This window comes from Microcaecilia unicolor, chromosome 1, assembly GCF_901765095.1.
Source record: "Microcaecilia unicolor chromosome 1, aMicUni1.1, whole genome shotgun sequence".
Taxonomy (NCBI): domain Eukaryota; kingdom Metazoa; phylum Chordata; class Amphibia; order Gymnophiona; family Siphonopidae; genus Microcaecilia; species Microcaecilia unicolor.
The window spans coordinates 687863979-687878242 of NC_044031.1; the positions used below are offsets into that span (position 1 = coordinate 687863979).

Below are 14264 nucleotides of genomic sequence, written 5' to 3' on the forward strand. Positions count from 1 at the left end.
AATAAAAAAGAGAATGCAGAAAACTTGAAAGGCTATGGCAGAAACACAACACAAATGGAAAAAAACCCCCCTGAAAATCAAAACTCAGACAATACAAAGTGAAACTGAGATCAAATTCAACCACTACAGGCAAATAATTAGCTCACATTACAAAAACATAAAAAAAACTATATAGTATAATCGCTTCTAACCACAGATCAACTGACATGCAAAACAGTAAACCCTCCTGGAGTACAAGAACTAGGTAACTATTTTGAAGATAAAACATCAATGAGAGCCTCCTTTCAGATAAATGACCCTGACTTGGAGACGTTCCACACAGACAGATCATGATTATTCGCACCCCCAAATATGACACTAATTCAGCAAATACTTCACAAAACAACCAAATCCCACTGCTCACTGGATATTTGCCCCAGTTACTTACTTAAGGAACATCCTGCCCAATTCCAAGAAAGCATCACAGCCTACTTAACTGAGCTACTAACCGCAAGCGTCTTCCCTGAGGAAAAAGGTATTATCTTAACGCCTATTCCCAAAAATCCAAAATCAAGTAAAAGTGACATCAAGAACTACAGAACAATGGCTTCCATACCCCTTATTGCCAAATTACTAGAAAACTAATCAGCTTATTTTCGAAAGAGAAAAACGCCTATATTTCGACCCAAATCGGGAGATGGGCGTTTTTCTCGCAAAGGTGCCCAAATCGGTATAATCGAAAGCCGATTTTGGGCGTTTCCAACTGCACTCCGTCGCGGAAACAAATAAAGTTGACGGGGGCGTGTTGGAGGCGTGGTGAAGGCGGGACTGGGGCGTGGTTATCAGCTGAGGAGAGATGGGCGTCTTTAGCTGATAATCGGGAAAAAAAAAAAGGCGTTTTTGCCGTGATTTTGGGTCACTTTTTTGGACCCTTTTTTTTCACGAACAAGTCCCAAAAAAGGGCCCCAACTGCCCAGATGACCACTGGAGGGAATTGGGATGACGTTCCCGGACTCCCCCAGTGGTCACTAACCCCCTCCCACCAAAAAAAACCCCCACTTTCAAAACTTTTTCCCAGCCTGTATGCCAGCCTCAAATTCCGTACCCACCTCCATGACAGCAGAACGTGTTCGATCCTCTCACAGCCTTTCCCTGGGTCAGATGTGGCTCTCGGGTGCACTACAGGATCACATCAGCATTGCATTGTGGTGGGTGTAGGGTATTGGGCTCCGTGATTTCATTAGCTTGTGTTACAGTCTCACGATGTTGGTAGTTGGTAGGCTCTACTCCCATGGTGCTTTTCCCCCTGTGTACTGGGTCAGAGTGTGCCCTGTTTTGTTTCCAGTAGTCCATGAGGTAGTGGCCATTTTTGTAAGCCAGTTTTAGATCCCTTTCATGTGTTAGCCATTTTACAGAACTTAGTTCTTACCTTGAATGTGGCTGAAAGAGGGCATTGTACAGCATTCTGCCAGCTCGGACCTACTGCTAATCTCAGTACCAGGGAGACTCGTCGCCAGTGGGGCACAACCTCTGCAGTTAACTGTGAGTAAACGTGCTTATTCCAATAAAGGACGTTTTCGGAGAGATTAGTCTTCAGGTGTCAACTGGTGTGCCAATGTTATACAGCAGCAACAAGTCCTAGAGGCCTGCGTGTATGCAGGACCCTGGAGCACTTTTAGTGGGTACCGCAGTGTACTTCAGCCAGGCGGACCCAGGCCCATCCCCCCCTACCTGTAACACTTGTACTGGTAAATGGGAGGCCTCCAAAACCCACTGTACCCACATGTAGGTGCCCCCCTTCACCCCTAAGAGCTATGGTAATGTTGTACATTTGTGGGTAGTGGGTTTTGGGGGCTCAGCACCCGTGGTAAGGGAGCTATGCATGTGGGAGCGTTGTCTGAAGTCCACCGCACTGACCTCTAGGGTGCCCAGTTGGTGCCCTGGCATGTCAGGGGGGCGAGTGTACTACGAACCGTGGCCCCTCCCACGACCAAATGGCTCGGATTAGGACGTTTTTGAGCTGGGCGTTTTTAGTTTCCATTATTGCTAAAAAAAGTCCATTTTTTCGAAAATACGGTTCGGCCCGCCCTTCACGGACCCGTTCTCGGAGATAGACGCCCATGGAGATAGGCGTTTGCGTTCGATTATGCCCCTCATTGTCAATAAGCTACTCACAGAGTATCTGCACAACTTCTCAATACTCCACGACTCTCAATCAGGATTTAGCTCTCACCACAGCACAGAAACGACACTAATCGCACTCATCGGCAACTTCAGAAGAGAAATCAGTCAATGCAGAAACATACTACTACTACTACAATTTGACATGTCCTTGGTCTTCGACATGGTCGACCTCAGCACCTTAATAATAAGAATACTTGACAAGATTGGCGTAAATGGAGCAGTTCTCCAGTGCATAAGTACATAAGTGTTGCCATACTGGGACAGACCAAAGGTCCATCAAGCCCAGCATCCTGTTTCCAACAGTGGCCAATCCAGGTCATAAATACCTGGCAAGATCCCAAAAAAGTATAAATTCTTATCCCAGAAATAGTGGATCTTCCCCAAGTCGAATTTAATAATGGTCTATGGACTTTTCCTTTAGGAAGCAGTCCAAACCTTTTTTAAACTCTGCTAAGCTAACTGCCTTTACCACATTCTCTGGCAACGAATTCCAGAGTTTAATTACACGTTGAGTGAAGAAATATTTTCTCTGATTCATTTTAAATTTACTACTTTGTAGCTTCATCGCATGCCCCCTAGTCCTAGTATGTTTGGAAGGCGTAAACAGACGCTTCACGTCTACTCGTTCAACTCCACTCATTATTTTATAGACCTCTATCATATCTCCCCTCAGCCGCCTTTTCTCCAAGTCAAAATGAAAAACAAACTTTCCTCTACATGGAAAGCCCAATCAGGAGTACCACAGGGATCCTCAATTTCTCTTCAACATCATGACAGCTCCTCTAGCCAAGACTCTCAACAAACAAGGACTCAACCCTTACATACAGTGGGGGAAATAAGTATTTGATCCCTTGCTGATTTTGTAAGTTTGCCCACTGACAAAGACATGAGCAGCCCATAATTGAAGGGTAGGTTATTGGTAACAGTGAGAGATAGCACATCACAAATTAAATCCGGAAAATCACATTGTGGAAAGTATATGAATTTATTTGCATTCTGCAGAGGGAAATAAGTATTTAATCCCTCTGGCAAACAAGACCTAATACTTGGTGGCAAAACCCTTGTTGGCAAGCACAGCGGTCAGACGTCTTCTGTAGTTGATGATGAGGTTTGCACACGTCAGGAGGAATTTTGGTCCACTCCTCTTTGCAGATCATCTCTAAATCATTAAGAGTTCTGGGCTGTCGCTTGGCAACTCGCAGCTTCAGCTCCCTCCATAAGTTTTCAATGGGATTAAGGTCTGGTGACTGGCTAGGCCACTCCATGACCCTAATGTGCTTCTTCCTGAGCCACTCCTTTGTTGCCTTGGCTGTATGTTTTGGGTCATTGTCGTGCTGGAAGACCCAGCCACGACCCATTTTTAAGGCCCTGGCGGAGGGAAGGAGGTTGTCACTCAGAATTGTACGGTACATGGCCCCATCCATTCTCCCATTGATGCGGTGAAGTAGTCCTGTGCCCTTAGCAGAGAAACACCCCCAAAACATAACATTTCCACCTCCATGCTTGACAGTGGGGACGGTGTTCTTTGGGTCATAGGCAGCATTTCTCTTCCTCCAAACACGGCGAGTTGAGTTCATGCCAAAGAGCTCAATTTTTGTCTCATCTGACCACAGCACCTTCTCCCAATCACTCTCGGCATCATCCAGGTGTTCACTGGCAAACTTCAGACGGGCCGTCACATGTGCCTTCCGGAGCAGGGGGACCTTGCGGGCACTGCAGGATTGCAATCCGTTATGTCGTAATGTGTTACCAATGGTTTTCGTGGTGACAGTGGTCCCAGCTGCCTTGAGATCATTGACAAGTACCCCCCTTGTAGTTGTAGGCTGATTTCTAACCTTCCTCATGATCAAGGATACCCCACGAGGTGAGATTTTGCGTGGAGCCCCAGATCTTTGTCGATTGACAGTCATTTTGTACTTCTTCCATTTTCTTACTATGGCACCAACAGTTGTCTCCTTCTCGCCCAGCGTCTTACTGATGGTTTTGTAGCCCATTCCAGCCTTGTGCAGGTGTATGATCTTGTCCCTGACATCCTTAGACAGCTCCTTGCTCTTGGCCATTTTGTAGAGGTTAGAGTCTGACTGATTCACTGAGTCTGTGGACAGGTGTCTTTCATACAGGTGACCATTGCCGACAGCTGTCTGTCATGCAGGTAACGAGTTGATTTGGAGCATCTACCTGGTCTGTAGGGGCCAGATCTCTTACTGGTTGGTGGGGGATCAAATACTTATTTCCCTCTGCAGAATGCAAATAAATTCATATACTTTCCACAATTTGATTTTCCGGATTTAATTTGTGATGTGCTATCTCTCACTGTTACCAATAACCTACCCTTCAATTATGGGCTGCTCATGTCTTTGTCAGTGGGCAAACTTACAAAATCAGCAAGGGATCAAATACTTATTTCCCCCACTGTATATGCAGATGATGTGACCACATATATCTCATTTAAAAAATGACATCAAAGACATCTCAGAGACAATCAAAAGAAGCCTAAACACACTAGAAAACTGGGCCATCGCCTTCAAGCTCAAATTCAACAGAAACAAGACTCAATTCCTGGTAATAACATCACCACACAAACAAAACCCCTCACCCAACATAACCATCGACAGGACCACATATTCCCTCTTGGGCAAACTACTGGGAGTAATCATCGATCAAAACACCGATGATCAAACCCCAGGTCACAAAGGTTATAATTAACACATTCCACATGAAGTGGAAACTCAGGAGAATTAGAAACAACTTCCCCACTAAAGTATTTCAACTCATTGTTCAATCCACTGTTCTTACACACCTAACTACTGAAACGCTCTCTACTTGGGCTGCAAAAAGCAAATCATAAAGAGGCTCCAAACAGTCCAAAATACAGCAGCCAGACTCATTCTCATGAAACCAAGATATGAAAGAGCCACCCCACTACTACAAGCACTACACTGGCTCCCACTCAAAGCTCACATAACCTTCAAACTCTGTACCATGGTCTGGCTCATAATCCACGGCAAAGCTCCTGCTTACTTATCAGATATGTTCATCCTACCCCTTCAAGAACACACTAAAAGAGGAGAGGAATTACCTGACCCTTCACTACCCCCAGTTGTCACAAACTTATCTACAAAACCGTTTATGCTGCCAACTTCCCATATCTAAGCTCTAAGGTGAATGCCCTGCCGAATCTCTAAGGTCCCTAACACCCCACATTACGTTTAGGAAACACCTCAAGATCTCACAGACAACAAAATCGAACCAACCGCACTCTACAACTGACCATATAGAATCAATGGATTATCACAGATTATGACCAAATAAACATTTTTCCCTATCCCTTGCCTCCTCCCTTTCTCCGCTTATTATGTGCTCACAATGATTACCTACTGTTCAGCTCAACTGTAACTCTATGCCTAACCAGGGGCCCCAGAGCCAATTTGGAGGGGCCCAGGCCCCCGTGGTCCCCCGTAGCTATGCCACTGGGGGATAGTCAATGACATTACATGGAAATACTTTTAAAACAAATAGGAGGAAATATTTTTTTCACTCAAAGGCTAGTTAAGCTCTGGAACATGTGGTAACGGTGGTTAGCGTACCGGGGTTTAAAAATGGTTTTGACAAGTTCCTGGAGGAAAAGTCCATAGTCTGTTACTGAGATGGACATGGGTTGAGCCACTGCTTGTCCCGGGATTGGAAGCATGGAATGTTGTTACTATTTGGGTTTCTGCAAAGTACTCATAACCTGGATTGGCCACTATTGGGAAACAGAAACAGGGCTTGATGGACCATTGGTCTGACCCAGTATAACTGTTCTTATGATTATAAGACAGAGCAGTTAGGCATGAGAATTTACATCAGCTTTTGAGGTGCCATAAGTGCCCACGTCTAAAGATAGGCGCATAACTTAGGACTTAAACTAGTGTTCTATAATGGGAAGTACACATGTAATTCACCCTTAGCGTGCATCATCCCAGTGCCAAGCTTTACATGACCTTTTGAGAATTATCCCTTTGGTGCCTGAATATGTGCCAGTTCTTACTGACAACTACAGACACCTTTTGTGTTCTACTGGAGATGAATCTAGGGACCTATTAAGGCCATACATGCACATGACACCATGACCCCAATATTCAGACGGCGGGAGAAAGCCGGGCTGTCTCCTGCGGTCAGCGCTGAACCCGGATATTCAATGCCAGGCTGTTTCCGGTGACCGGCATTGAATGTCCGGTTTAAATTTGACCAGTCCCAACTTAACCGGCCAAGCCAATTTTCAGCACTAGGCGATCAAGTTGGAGCCAGACAAAGTTATTCCACCTACAGTAGCTGCCAAATATGGCAGTCAAACATAGCTGGCTCCACAGTGAATATCGCCAGATAGCCAGTTAAGTGCTGTTTTGGCGGTCAAACCATTTTAAATATCGGGCGGCATGTTTTTTCTTTGGAGTCGCCAGCATCTGTTAGATTTGGACCAGAGTCCTTGAAAGAGAATGAACAGCTTGAAACATATGTTAGGTAACTTTCAAAATGGGGAAGATGGTGGTAGAAAAAAAAATGATAACTCAGATAAGCATTTGAAATTTATTACTACTAGAAGATTTCTGAATATTGGAGAGTGGACCAATAATTATAGTTATATAAGTAACTCCACCATACAGTACTATTAGTGGTGAATAATACTTACCCTATATGAAGGTCCAATGAACTAAGTTAATAGAAAAATGTATTGAACAATAGATAAGTGCATTACTAGAGTTTTATGGATTGATCTCTAAACAGGCTTACAATAAATACTTTTTTTCCCCGCTTTTTCTTGCTAGGCACCCTGTTATAAAATTATACCCTTTGAGTACAGTAATAACAAGTCATTGGTTAGAAGTGGGTTGTTTTTTTGAACATTTTGTCTCTCCCGAGTGAGCTTTCATTGTATCCTAAAACACTAGATTATTGCCTTTCTGGTTTGTTTTTTTTTTGCTTTCTATTTATGCAGATCTATTTTTGATATTACTAGAAAAACATGTACATCTGACTTCCCTTGGAATAGCTATTCTTCATTTACTGAAACATACATAATATAGTTAAAAAACACACTGAGCTAACACTGGAAAAATAAACTAAAAAGGTGTTTTTTTAAAAATGACATTCAATATGCCACAAGCCCTGTGCAACAGGAAGCTGCTACTTTCTGGGTCTTTGTTGTTTTGTTATCTAAACTAGCTGTCTACATTTCAGTTTTTACCTTTTCAATATAAAGTAAGACAGAACCATTATTATAATGACCCATTCTACAAAAGATACTCACCTGCTACATTACAATGGGTTGAATTTAAAACTGATTATAGTATTGTTGTACAGTTCAAACATTTAGGGCACTGTTTACAAAGGCGCCCTAGCGTTTTTAGCACGCGTTAACCATGTAGACGCTCATAATATTCCTGTGTGTGCCTACACGGTTAGCGTGCGCTAATTTCTGCGCGGACTAAAAAACGCTAGCGTGCCTTTGTAAACGGGGCCCTAAGATCCAAACCAGTGGAAAGACCTAAAGCATTTCCGTTTTGTTCGACCTAGGCAATGCTACATTTGTACTGGAAAAGTTAATGGGGAATGCATTTATATCAAACACTCAGCATGAAGGGCTAGTCCTCTGGCTCAGTGGCAAGGTTATACACAGTCATGTGAGAGATCTGGGCAGCTTTCTGCTCTCTGGACTAGTCAGGGCTAGGGACCAGAGGTATAGTGGGGGAGGGGTGGTGCAAGGGGAGCAGCATCTGACCCAGTGGCGTACCAAGGGGGGGGGGGGGGGCGGTCCGCCCCGGGTGCACGCCACTGGGAGGGTGCCGCGCGCCTGTTGGCCGAGTCCGCTTGTTCCCTCCCTGCTGCTCCCTCTGCGCAGAACAGGTTACTTCCTGTTCTGGGGCAGAGGGAGCAGCAGGGAGGGAATGAGTGGACTCGGCCAACAGGTGCGCGGCACCCCCCCCCCCCAGCAAGGTAAAAATGCACCCGGGGGGGGGGGGGAGGGTGTAATTTCACTGGAGGGGAGCGCATCGGCGATCCGCCCAGGGTGTCAGGCAGCCTAGGAACGCCACTGATCTGACCCAAACGAATTTTGAATGAAACCGTTTCTATGTGGATCAGCCCTTCAGCTTTGCACCAGTGCCAGTATTACACAAGGCCTGCTCCCTGACATCAAAACCCGACTACACTTCTGCTAGGGACATTCTGGAAACAGCACTCACTGGCCCTGGGGGACAGAAGTCTGCACTGTGACACCTACTATTGGCGCTATTTTCTATACTAGCTTGGATTTGCAGAGAGCCATAGTTTGCAGCCACTGGTTTTGAATGGTCACTGTGACAGCTAGTTTTAGTTGCTGGAATGGGATATAGCTGCAGCTAGACTCTCGGTACCGCAGCCCAATACAGAACCGTTCCATGTTGTGCTGGGATCCCAAAAGTAACAAGATAAATTACTGGGTCCAAAACCAAAAATCTTTGGTATCACCACCAAAGATTTTCATCTGAACCATGCACACAGTATTTCCAACTCACGTTCAATCAACCTCTCACAATCTTAACTTACATTTACTTTCACTAACTTGGTAAGAGAGGAGTCTTCCAATAATTTTCTTTTCCTATGTCTGTCTGCTGTGAAAGCTGAGCTGAAGTGGAAAAAAAATTATATATATATTTACTGATCTGTAGAGATAACAGCTTAACAAAATCAAGGTCCAAGACAATTTATATGAATTCCAATGTTAAGACAGCCACACCACTTTTTAATATTACCTAGACTGCTTCTCGACTCTCCATCTTATTCCTATTCTCCCCTTTGTTCATGCTGACCTATTTTTTTTTTTGTTAATTTCTTGGAATAGAAGCTTTAGGGTCCTTTTACAGAGTGGCGGTAAGCCCAATGTGGACTTGCCGGCGGTAGTCCCGCCCTAAGCACGCGCCACTTCCAGGGGGAAAAGAACCCCCCACCCCAGAAATGGCTTGCGCAGCAATAACCCAGCAGAAATCAGGCATTGCTGCGCGCTGCCTGGTTACCACCGGGTTGGCGCAGGAGCCCTGTGTGACTGGGTTCTTTTTACCCGCTGTGGTATAAAATGAACTGATTCCTAAACCACCAGATACAACTACTTGGAACTCTTCTAATTTGTTCATTTTAATTACACCTTCATTACTGAATATTACATATTGGCCTGATCTCATTATGTTATGCTTTATCTACTTATCCTACATGATATTCTTATGCACTTTATTTGTAACAGTTCTGATATTCTTATTCCGTTATTATGACTGCCATGATATTCTTATGCACATTATTTGTAACAATATTCTGTAATTCTTATTCCATTAATGTGATTATCGTTATAACATATTGTAAGCCACTTTGAGCCTGCAAATAGGTGGGAAAATGTGGGATACAAATGCAGCAAATAAATAAAATAAAAGGCCCTGGTGTGTGGGGGAAAATGGCCCCCACCGCAGCGTAGGGCCCTTTTCCCCGCAACTTGGTAAAAAGACCCCTTTAATTCTTAGTTAATTGCAGACACTTAAAAATCAATGACAAACATTCTAAGACTGTTTTCTCATGACTGTTAGTACAGAAAACCCCAATTCACTTAAATCCATATAAGAAAAGGGTGCTCTAAACAAGACAGCTTTCAAAAATATACATGTTATGACATTAGTAAGGAAAAGTAAAATGCTGCAGTTTTCTTAAACTATCCTGAATATAAGTGGTGGGGAAAAATAAGACAAAATGTAAAGAACTGGGCGCTTGTATTTTATGAGGGCAGGGGGCGCGGAATTGCATCCAGATGATTCACAAAGAGGAGGAAAAACAAACAAGAAAAATGTACAAATTCACAAGCAGGTGAGAAACACACACAGATCTATCTTGACAGCATTGAAACTTTCATACCAGTCATCCTATAATGCTATATGTATACAAAAGTACAAAATGTGGGATGAGTGATATTGCCTAGAAATGGCTTTTTACTCTAGAAAAAAAAAACAGTGGAGGTGACCAAACAAAAAATGTTACCCTATACAGATGATTGATTCAATAAATTGCCAGCTCATGTGAGCTATTCAAGGAAGCTTACCCAAACGCCACGTCCTAACTCTACAAATCCATCTATTCATTACCTGATCCTGAAACAACAGCAATGACTCAGACCACGTCTTCTCCAACTTTCACTATGCTTACCCTGACCCTATCCCCTGATTATCTCTATCTAGCCTAAAACTAGCACCTCCTCCTACCACCTTACCCCTTTTGTCCTTATATTATTACCTACCTACACATCTCCATTACTCTGCTAAGCTTAGCCTGTACTCTCTACACTTTACTTTGCAATCCTACCACTATGTAAGCTGTATATAGGGAGGACAGTTGAAATAAACCTTTTTCTTGAACTTTATTGTTTATGTGATGTTTTTATACCTTAAAGCGCTATAATTAGCAAAGCCGCATTGAACCTGCTATGAGTGGGAAAGTGCGGGGTACAAATGTAACAAATAAATAAAAATAATTTAACAGGATTCTGCCTTGCCTCACCCTATGCCTGGAATAATCTTCCTTTACCCATACGCCATGCCCCCTCCCTACTCATCTTCAAATCTCTGCTTAAAACTCACCTCTTCAATGCTGCCTTCGGCGCCTAACCGCTCAAGAAATATAAAATACCCCAATCTATCCACCCTATCAGATTAACTGTTCACTCGTCCTCTAGATTGTTCTCTTGTCTTTTAGATTGTAAGCTCTTTGAGCAGGGACTGTCCTTCTATGTTTGAATTGTACAGCGCTGTGTAACCCTAGTAGCGCTTTAGAAATGTTTGTTAGTAGTAGTAATTTAACAGGATACAGTATAAACCTTGGGCAAAAAATGCCATCTCTGCATACCGCTGTAGGGATTTATAAGGCACGTAGTATTGGACACATGAAAATAAGCCTGCTGGTAGAGGATTTTCTCTATGCACATATTAAATAAGATTGAAGAGAAAAACACATTTGGCTTTGCTGTGCTTCCCTGGGCAGACGTACAGCAGATCACTTACTTCTCTAGATTTTGTAGATGTTCTCGGACTTTCTGTACCAGGCCCAGCTTGGTATCATTAACTACAAAATCATCACACTGATAACTGCAAGAAAAGGATTAAAGATGAATAAGGGTAATTAATTCAAAGAAACCATTTATCACTGCTATTAAGTATCAGGGTCTTGTTACAAATACAGATTGAAGAACAGGCAATTTCAAGATGTGGGGGTGGGGGGGGGGGGGTGTACTGCTCAAATCTTCCATTTATATATATACCACCACATCAGTTTTTCTTATTCCCTACTGTAATTCTCTTAGAAGATCTTTGTTGCAACAGTCTTTGTAGAAAACTGAATATTTTATTCATTAGGATCTTTATTCTACTACAAGCCTTAAAAGAAGATAACAGGGAGAAGGACTAGAAATCAGTTCTCTATTTTATCATTTTGATGACAGGACAATGAACTATTACATAAGCAAGCATTTAAATGAATCTAGTATTTAATGGCAACTTAAAAGCATAAATTATGAATGCAGTAACCAAAGACAAAATAAAAAAAAAAAAAAAAGGAAAGAAACAGCTCAGTGAAAAGCCCCTTCCCCTCTCTGCCATTATCAAGCAAAGTTTGGCTTACTTGTTCTATTAGCTTAATGGACACAGAGAGCTGGGAAAAGAGGTTTATAGAATATAAAGCCTCCCTCTGAAAGACAGATAAAATCAAAGAGAATAGAAAGCGCAGGACATCTCCCCTGCTTCCTCCTCCTAGCCCATAAGCAAGCAACAAGCAAGAAACTGCCAATCTTTCTGCCCCAGCCTAGCTCCTTACTCTGCAGCTTCTGAATGCCGGCAAAGGAGGAAGAAAAAGAAGGAGTCACCAGTCTCACAGCCATAGCAAAGGTGGTTGGCAGCTAGCACTAAGCACCATTTATTTATTTTTTAATTTAATTTTCTTATATACTGCCTGTGACGAAACAGTGGGTTTCTGAGCCTGAAAACTGTATTATTTCATAAAATGTATTTCTCCTAATTGGCCAGCAAATGGTGTTTGTTTTGAGTTTTAACGCTGTTGCAAAAAAAGACTTTCTCTCTTCCAGTTTCAGCTTATGGAAAGGCAATCTGCAGTACCACTTGGCAGCTACTTTCAAAATTGATGCTCTGCGCTCTGATTGGCCATGGATTTCAAATCTAGCCTGAAGGTACTAGATTTTCACCAGTCTCAGCCAGGGAGAGGAGAGAAAAAGATCTCTTTACCGTGGCTCTGTGAGCAGTTATATTTTATAACCTGTGAGCAGCTATATTTCTTGAACTCCCCAGGTACCACCCAGGTAGTAAACAAATGTTTAGATCATTTTATAATTGATCCTTTATTTTTCTGCTCCTTCTTAAGCAGAAGGGGGTGAAAGGAACACTGTCAGAAACTCCAGGGATTTGAACTGGTTAATGTCAGCTTAAAAAAGGAGAGAAAGCAGTAGAACCAGAGGAAGGGACAAAAAAAACCTTGTTTTATTAATATAGTTTAATAAGGCATTTTATGTTTGTTATAAAGCAAAGTTGAGGGATATGTGCCACTGTAGTAATTATTGTCCAGGATACTGCGATGTGTGTTGAGAGGCTGACCAATTTCAAGTCTACTATAATGGCAAAGTTTAAGTTATGGGATAATGCAATTTCATTTAAAAATGTCAGTGTTTCCAAGGTTTCCATAAGTGTGCATGTGGTTTACTTGGAAATCTGTTATCAAGTGCACTGTAAGGCATTATTTAGGAGTACACCAAGCACTACTCACACCTATATGCTTCGTGCCCCCTCAAGTTAACTCTGCCCCCCACCAAAAAAAAAAAATTGTCAGGTCTGGCTACATCCCTGGAACCAGCCACATTCCACTCCAAGAGCGGTTTTCCCAGATCCGCCTCCCATCTCATTTTAACCATCTGAAAATCTTTGCCCCCTTCCAAGGGTAGAGTCACTTTAAAAAGGCCCGAAATACTCAACTTGTTGGCCTCCACCGAATCAAAATATCTCCTCAATTTATCCCCTATCTTGGATTTTAAACTAATGGGGTCTAAGGATCTCACATAGTGTTTGAGTTGGCAGAAGGCACATTGGTCCCCCCATTGAACCTCAACCAACTGGTGAAAAGACTCAAGATATCATTGTCCCCTCTCCACCAAGCCGAAGGTCAGGTATACTATAGTAAAGTTAATGCTAGTTGGAACAGAAATAGTCTTGATTTCTTTTTCCTGAACACACATTGGAGAATGATGTGCAAGAGAAATTGCTGGGATGAGGTAATGAACCACTAATAGTGGGAGCTAATTTGATTTCAACATAACACTAGACCCCAGAGCTACAATTCAGGAGAGGAAGCTATGGGGAAGGGATATCACTGGAAGAAGCTAAAGGGTTTGATAGAGGCTTTTAGCCTTGTAGGTGTGTGGAGAATTAGAAAGGGGAAATGCACAATTATACTTTTTACTCCCCCTCCCCAACACATACAGCAGGAAAGACCTATCCTAACCACATATGAATTGCCATACTGGGTCAAGACCAATGGTCCATCTATCTGGGATTCTGCCAGGTACTTGTGACATGGATTAGCCACTGTTGGAAACAGGATACTGGGCTAAATGGCCTGACCCCGTAAGGTTGTTCTAAAAAAAAAAAAAAAAAAACCACATCTCTCATATTAACACTTTGCACAGGGTACAGGAGGTGGAAACAGACCAGATAATGTGGCACAGATTGTATGACTGTCTGGATAATATTTGGAGATGGGACAGGTAGAATCGGAGTTACAGTTTTTGAGGTTGAGTGAATTGTTGCTGGATGAATGGGAGGTATGTGAACAAAGAGAAAAAGGAATTAAAGAGTATTTTGAAGTAAATGACACAGGGGAGGTTAAAGAGGGAGCACTCAGGGATAGTATGAAGGCAATGGTGAGGGGGAAGTTAGTGGCAACAGCAGCAGCAAGCTGGAAGAAGCAAAAAGGTAGTTCAGGAGATGGACATAGATAAGATCAGGGCATTAGAGGGGAAGCACTAGCAAGCCTAATGGGCAGATAATCAA

At 42.8% G+C, this 14264-nt stretch overlaps 1 protein-coding gene across 3 annotated transcripts in view; it reads right to left on the minus strand.

Annotated features, from left to right (window-relative positions):
• USP3 (ubiquitin specific peptidase 3) overlaps positions 1 to 14264 on the minus strand; it is an 85356-nt gene that overhangs the window by 32996 nt on the left and 38096 nt on the right. For all 3 annotated transcript variants that reach the window (XM_030188221.1, XM_030188227.1, XM_030188236.1), the window contains 2 exons: positions 11217 to 11300; positions 8731 to 8809 (listed from right to left, as the gene is read on the minus strand). In XM_030188221.1, the coding sequence (XP_030044081.1) occupies positions 8731 to 8809; positions 11217 to 11300 (163 nt within the window). The remainder of the gene's footprint in view (positions 1 to 8730; positions 8810 to 11216; positions 11301 to 14264) is intronic.